This window comes from Arachis hypogaea, chromosome 8 (assembly GCF_003086295.3).
Source record: "Arachis hypogaea cultivar Tifrunner chromosome 8, arahy.Tifrunner.gnm2.J5K5, whole genome shotgun sequence".
Taxonomy (NCBI): domain Eukaryota; kingdom Viridiplantae; phylum Streptophyta; class Magnoliopsida; order Fabales; family Fabaceae; genus Arachis; species Arachis hypogaea.
This window is the reverse complement of record NC_092043.1, coordinates 29,876,323-29,883,772: the sequence shown is the minus strand read 5'-3', so window position 1 is coordinate 29,883,772 and position 7,450 is coordinate 29,876,323. Positions and strand designations below refer to the sequence as shown.

Genomic DNA, 7,450 nt, shown 5'->3' with positions numbered 1-7,450 from the left:
TCAGGTACGGTTGGAAGGAAGTTTTGCAACAAACCATGGACAGGTGGCAGCTGGTCCACCTATTCTAGACAGCAGAAAGAGCACCAGGGAGAAAACAAATAGCAAGTGGTTAGAGGATTATGATCATTAGGGAATTGTGGTATGAATTCTTCTTCTTCTTGAGCTATTCTCTTTTCCCCTACTCTATCCCTTTTCTAATTCTTCTCAAATTCTCAGTACACTCTTTATTCCTGTCTCAGGTTATTACGGGTTGCTGGCTGCGTCCTAAGGCTAGGAATTTTTGCACCTTCTTAACCCTTTCTTCTTTCTGCTAGTCATATTCTTCAATTCCTTCCTACTCATACTTCTATACTGTGAATTGCTTACTGATATACATACTTATTCTTAATACCACACTACACTTTCTCCATCTATTGGCTTCCCTGTATCATTTGGTGCTTTCATCCCATGGCTGTAGCTGACAATACCCGCATGAAAGGCATGGAAGCTGACATCAAGAAACTCTTTCAGATGTTCGAATCCATTTCGGAGGAGACTCGCACTGAGCACGCACGATCGTCAGAAGCGACGAATCTGAAAATTGACGCGCTGCAACAATCTATTACTCAGCTTCTCCATGCCCAGCCTCATCCCATATCTGAGTTGCATGAGCTCTCCCATGGTTCGAACTCAGGATCCGAATTCCACCAGCGTCCCTTTATGCAACCGCGGCGAGTGGGTTTCGATCTGCCTAAATTTGATGGTTCTGATGCGTTGGTTGGATCTTTTCTCTGGATCAATATTTTGACTACTTCCGTGTGCCTGAGGAAGATCAAATCAGCATCGCGGCTATTCACATGACCGGTGCTGCGATTCCTTGGTTCCAAATGTCACAACGCGCTGCTCGATTTCGTTCATGGAATCAATTGAAGCGTGCCATTGAACTCGAATTCGGGCCTTCTCTGTATGGATCGCCACGGGAATTATTATTCAAATTGCAACAATTGGGTACAGTGAGTGACTATTACAACGAGTTTGTTGTTTTAGCTAATATATAGTGGGTTAAAATCTGATATTAGACGAGAGGTGAAGGATTGAAGGATTGCTTTATTAGTGGGTTAAAATCTGATATTAGACGAGAGGTGAAGGCACAGTGCCCTCCCTCCCTGATGCGGGCGGTCACATTAGCTAGACTTTACGAGGACAAATTTTCTTCAGTACCGAGAAGCACTTATGGTCCGGCCTCTCCCCGTACTCAGCCGACTCCTACAACTGCAATTTCGAATAATAGGCCCATTCAGCGGAATACTCTGCCGCCGTTGCTTCCAACTCCACCCCAGCGTCCTGCCTTACCGCCGATGAAAAGCTCGGTGCGGAAATTGTCCCCGGCGGAGATTCAGAGCAAACGGGAGAAGGGATTATGTTACTGGTGCGATGAAAAATTTTCAGCTACTCACCGTTGCCCGAATCGCCAGTATATGCAACTGCAGCTAGTGTTAGATGATGCAGATGGAGGGGACACAGGAATGCAAGAGTCATCGGAATCTGAGCCCAGTTTGGAGGCCTTAGAGTCTCAGGTAGTTGAGCATCATTTATCTTACAATGCTATGCATGGTACAAGTGGTCCTGCTTTGATCCGTGTTAACGCCATCATCAATGGCCTAGAGGTCCAGGCCCTGATTGATGGTGGCAGTTCGGATAGTTTTATTCAACCTCGCATAGCCAAATTTTTGAATCTACCTATTGAACCTGCATCGGGATTTAAGGTGATAGTGGGCAGTTTTGAAGTCTTGCCGGTAGAGGGTCGCATTACTAGTTTGGATGTTAATCTATCAAGTTGCCTTGTTAGCATTCCAGAGGTTTATGTACTCCATGTGGCTGGGGGAGAGTTGGTGATTGGTTCAACTTGGTTACAAACATTGAAGGCTCATATTGTAGACTACAATTCTTCATTTCTTCGCTTCTGGCATAAAGGGGAATTTGTCACTGTCCAGGGTTATAAGAGTCCACCTTCATCTCAAGCTCAATTTCATCATATACGAAGGTTAGTAAGCACCGATGCAGTGGCTGCCGTGTTTACTCTTAAACTTCAGCAATTGGATGGGATTGTCAAGCCACCCTTGCAGTTACCAGAAGCTCTTCACCCTGCCTTGGTTAGTTTGATGCAGAAATATGATGTTGTTTTTGAGCAGCCTTTGGGTCTTCCTCCCCGACGTTTCCAAGATCATGGCATTCCTTTAATTGAAGGGGCTGTACCAGTTAAATCCCGTCCTTATCATTACCCTCACAACTTGAAAGCACAAATTGAAACAATGGTGTCTGAGATGCTGCAAGAGGGGATAATTCAACCCAGCAAGAGCCCTTTTTCCTCTCCCATTCTTTTGGTCAAGAAAAAGGATGGCACTTGGCGTTTTTGCACTGATTATCGGGCACTAAATGCAATCACAGTCAAAGATTGCTTTCCCATTCCTACCGTTGATGAGTTGTTGGATGAACTCTTTGGGGCTACTATTTTTTCGAAACTGGATCTTCGCTCGGGTTACCACCAAATCTTAGTCAAACCTGAGGACTGCTTTAAGACAGCGTTTCGCACACATCAAGGGCTGTATGAGTGGTTAGTGATGCCCTTCGGCCTTACCAATGCCCCTGCTACTTTTCAGAGCCTTATGAATGATATATTCAAGCCTTACTTGCACAAATTTGTACTAGTTTTTTTTTATGATTGGTGCACGAAATTGTGATCACTACAACTTCGCACAACTAACCAGCAAGTGTACTGGGTCGTCCAAGTAATAAACCTTACGCGAGTAAGGGTCGATCCCACAGAGATTGTTGGTATGAAGCAAGCTATGGTCACCTTGTAAATCTTAGTCAGGCAGACTCAAATGGATATGAATGATGATATACGAATGAAACCTAAAGATAAAGATAGAGATACTTATGTAATTCATTGGTAGGAATTTCAGATAAGCGTATGAAGATGCTTGTCCCTTCCGTCTCTCTGCTTTTCTACTGTCTTCATCCAATCCTTCTTACTCCTTTCCATGGCAAGCTTATGCAAGGGTTTCACCGTTGTCAGTGGCTACCTCCCATCCTCTCAGTGGAAATGTTCAACGCATCCTGTCACGGCACGGCTATCCATCTGTCGGTTCTCAATCAGGCCGGAATAGAATCCAGTGATTCTTTTGCGTTTGTCACTAACGCCCCGCCTTCAGGAGTTTGAAGCTCGTCACAGTCATTCAATCATTGAATCCTACTCAGAATACCACAGACAAGGTTAGACCTTCCGGATTCTCTTGAATGCCGCCATCAGTTCTAGCCTATACCACGAAGACTCTGATCTCACGGAATGGCTGGCTCGGTTGTCAGGTGAGCACTCGGTTGTCAGGCGATCAACCATGCATCGTGTATCAGGAATCCAAGAGATATCCACCCAATTTAAGGTAGAACGGAGGTGGTTGTCAGGCACACATTCATAGGTGAGAATGATGATGAGTGTCACGGATCATCACATTCATCAAGTTGAAGAACAAGTGGTATCTTAGAACAAGAACAAGCGGAATTGAATAGAAGAACAATAGTAATTGCATTAATACTCGAGGTACAGCAGAGCTCCACACCTTAATCTATGGTGTGTAGAAACTCCACCGTTGAAAATACATAAGAACAAGGTCTAGGCATGGCCGAATGGCCAGCCTCCCAATGATCTAAGAACTAGATGTCCAGAGATGAAAAATACAATAGTAAAAGGTCCTACTTATAGAGAACTAGTAGCCTAGGGTGTACAGAGATGAGTAAATGACATAAAAATCCACTTCCGGGCCCACTTGGTGTGTGCTTGGGCTGAGCATTGAAGTATTTTCGTGTAGAGACTCTTCTTGGAGTTAAACGCCAGCTTTTATGCCAGTTTGGGCGTTTAACTCCCATTCTTGTGCCAGTTCCGGCGTTTAACGCTGGGAATTCTGAAGGTGACTTTGAACGCCGGTTTGGGCCATCAAATCTTGGGCAAAGTATGGACTATCATATATTGCTGGAAAGCCCAGGATGTCTACTTTCCAACGCCGTTGAGAGTGCGCCAATTGGGCTTCTGTAGCTCCAGAAAATTCGCTTCGAGTGCAGGGAGGTCAGAATCCAACAGCATCTGCAGTCCTTTTTAGTCTCTGAATCAGATTTTTGCTCAGGTCCCTCAATTTCAGCCAGAAAATACCTGAAATCACAGAAAAACACACAAGCTCATAGTAAAGTCCAGAAAAGTAAATTTTAACTAAAAACTAATAATAATATACTAAAAACTAACTAGATCATACTAAAAACATACTAAAAACAATGCCAAAAAGCGTACAAATTATCCGCTCATCAATGATATACTTGTCTATAGTAGTGGTTTCGACTTACATTTAGAGCATTTGGAGCGAGTCTTAAAACTGCTGCAGCAAGAGTCTCTATTTGCTAAACTTTCCAAATGTCTTTTTGGCTCTCCAGAAGTTGATTATTTGGGACATACAATCAGGGGTGGTGAGGTTCACATGGAAACGGCTAAGGTTCAAGCAATTATGGAATGGCCTCAACTTGCAAGCGTAAAGCAGCTTCGGGGGTTTCTAGGCCTTACTGGTTATTATCGACGATTTATTAAAGGGTATGCCTCATTAGCAGCTCCTCTCACTGATTTACTTAAGAAAGACTCGTTTAATTGGTCGGAGCAAGCTACTCAAGCCTTTCGACAGCTGCAGCATGCTATATGCACCAAACCAGTCTTGGCATTGCCCAATTTTAGTATTCCTTTTGAAGTGGAGACAGACGCTTCAGGTACTGGTGTTGGGGCTGTTTTAATTCAACAAAAACATCCCATTGCTTATTTTTCCAAGAAACTACCTCCTACTTTACAGAAGCAATCTGCTTACATAAGAGAGTTTTACGCCATCACTGAGGCCTTAGCTAAGTTTCACCATTACTTGCTCGGCAAAAGATTTATTTTGCGCACTGATCACCAAAGCTTGAAAGCGCTCTTAGAACAAGATCTTCATACACCAGAGCAACATAAATGGCTTCATAAATTGCTCGGGTTTGATTTTGAAATCCATTACAAGGCGGGGACTGAAAATGTTGCAGCGGATGCACTCTCTCGCAGCTCCTTTGGGGCTTGGTCGGCGCCAAGAGTAGAGTGGCTAGACCAACTTCGTGCAGAATTGGTGGCGGATGAGGATCTCCGAGTATTATTGGCAAAGTGCAACTCCAATTCGGTTGAGGATTTGAATTACTCTTGTCAAAATGGCCTCTTGTTGTGGAAGAACAGATTAGTGGTACCTTCCAAAAGCACTTTAATTAGGCAAATCCTCCATGAATACCACGATAGTGTGATTGGTGGTCATGCGAGAATTGCTAAGACTGTGGAATGCATTTGTTCCATTTTCTATTGGCCTCATATGCAAAAGGACATCAGGTAGTATGTCTTATCTTGCTGCATTTGTCAACGAGCAAAGGTAGAGAACAAGGCACCAGCCGGTTTGCTCAAGCCATTACCTATCCCTTCACAGGTATGGGAAGATATTGCAATGGATTTCATTGTATCTCTGCCAGTTTCATCTGGCTATTCAGTTATCATGGTGGTGGTCGACCGTTTGACTAAGTACGCCCATTTCCTTCCCTTGAAACAAGATTTTAATAGCAGGACAGTTGCAGAAACTTTTATCAACAATGTGGTTAAGTTGCATGGTTTCCCAAAATCTATTGTATCGGATAGGGATCGGGTATTTATCAGCAAATTTTGGCAGCACCTATTTCGTATCCAAGGTACTAAATTAGCATTGAGCTCAGCTTATCATCCCCAAACTGACGGTCAGAGTGAAGTTTGTAATCGAACCCTGGAGATGTATTTACGTTGTTTTTGTTTCGAGAATCCTAAGCGCTGGTTGGAGTTTTTGCCGTGGGCCGAGTTTTGGTATAACTCCTCGTGGCACAGCAGTATCAAGATGACTCCCTTCAAAGCTCTTTATGGTAGGGACCCTCCTACTTTAGCTCGTTATGAACTCTCTAGTACTGATAATTCTTCCTTGCAAGAGTGGCTTCAAGACCGTGATCACTTACTCGATCAGCTGAAGTTTAATTTGGAACGCTCCCAGCAGTATATGAAACATGTTACTAATAAACATCACAGACAAATTGAATTTTAGGAGGGCGATTTGGTGCTTGTGAAGTTACAGCCGTATCGCCAGCACTCTGTGGCACTGTGTAAACATCAGAAGTTGGGGTTGCGTTATTTTGGTCCTTTTCCGATCAGCAAGAAACTCAATGATGTGGCCTATAGAGTGGAGTTACCTCCGGAAGCGCGTATCCATAATGTCTTCCATGTTTCAGCTCTCAAACGATTTCGGGGAGAGGGTACTTCCCAGTACTTCCCTCTCCCATTGACCATTACTAATGTGGGGCCAGTGTTAGAGCCTTCCAGGATACTTTCTACACGTTCTATTATGAGGGGTGATAGACTAGTACCACAATGTCAGGTGCAATGGGGACAGGGCAATTTAACAGAGACAACATGGGAAGATGTTCATCACTTTCACAAGTTATTTCCAGAATTCAACCTTGAGGACAAGGTTGTTGCTGATGGGGAGGGTAATGATACGAACATAGCAAATGAGGAGTACATAAATAAAACCAAGGAGTACATAAACAAAAGTCAGGTACGGTTGGAAGGAAGTTTTGTAACAAACCATGGACAGGTGGCAGCTGGTCCACCTATTCTAGGCAGCAGGAAGAGCACCAGGGAGAAAACAAATAGCAAGTGGTTAGAGGATTATGATCATTAGGGAATTGTGGTATGAATTCTTCTTCTTCTAGAGCTGTTCTCTTTTCCCCTACTCTATCCCTTTTCTAATTCTTCTCAAATTCTCAGTACACTCTTTATTCCTGTCTTAGGTTACTACTGGTTGCTGGTTGCGTCCTAAGGCTAGGGATTTTTGCACCTTCTTAACCCTTTCTTCTTTCTGCTAGTCATATTCTTCAATTCCTTCCTACTCATACTTCTATACTGTGAATTGCTTACTGATATACATACTTATTCTTAATACCACACTACACTTTCTCCATCTATTGGCTTCCCTGTATCAGAATGATTTTTTGTCAGCAGCTACTGAAATGAGTTAGACACTGTACAATAGTACAAGAGTCTATTAATTTTGTTGTGATAGGAAAAACATCTGCTAAATCGAGTGGGCAGAATGTTTATTAAAATGTAGGAAAGTAATTATGTGACCTAGTGTATTAATTTGAGAGTTTTTTATTAATCTTTTTGTTGCAATTGGATCTTTTAGCTAGTATTGATCCATGCATAATAATAATAATAACAATAATAATAATGTAAAAAGGTTATCAGAAATTATTATTTTTGACAATCATTTAATCATCAATTCAATTTTTTAATTTAATTATTTTAGTTTAATAATTCAACAACATATTTTATTCCATATTTTTA

General features: G+C 42.5%; 1 protein-coding gene across 1 annotated transcript; it reads left to right on the top strand.

Annotated features, from left to right (window-relative positions):
- The first annotated feature begins 447 nt into the window (after positions 1-447).
- On the top strand, positions 448-6,785 carry LOC112705208 (uncharacterized). The gene is made up of 6 exons (XM_025756053.1): positions 448-756; positions 807-992; positions 1,059-2,593; positions 4,361-5,279; positions 5,460-5,726; positions 6,150-6,785. Exons 1-6 carry the CDS (start codon positions 448-450, stop codon positions 6,783-6,785), a joined length of 3,852 nt encoding a protein of 1,283 aa, XP_025611838.1.
- Positions 6,786-7,450: the final 665 nt, after the last annotated feature.

Bases quoted from the DNA above. Each gene is read 5' to 3' on its own strand.
- LOC112705208 (XM_025756053.1), top strand. From the start codon at position 448: ATGGCTGTAGCTGACAATACCCGCATGAAAGGCATGGAAGCTGACATC. The intron at 757-806 runs GTTGGATCTTTT...CGTGTGCCTGAG, and splicing joins TTGATGGTTCTGATGCGTTG to GAAGATCAAATCAGCATCGC. The intron at 2,594-4,360 runs GTTAGTGATGCC...TGTCTATAGTAG, and splicing joins CATCAAGGGCTGTATGAGTG to TGGTTTCGACTTACATTTAG.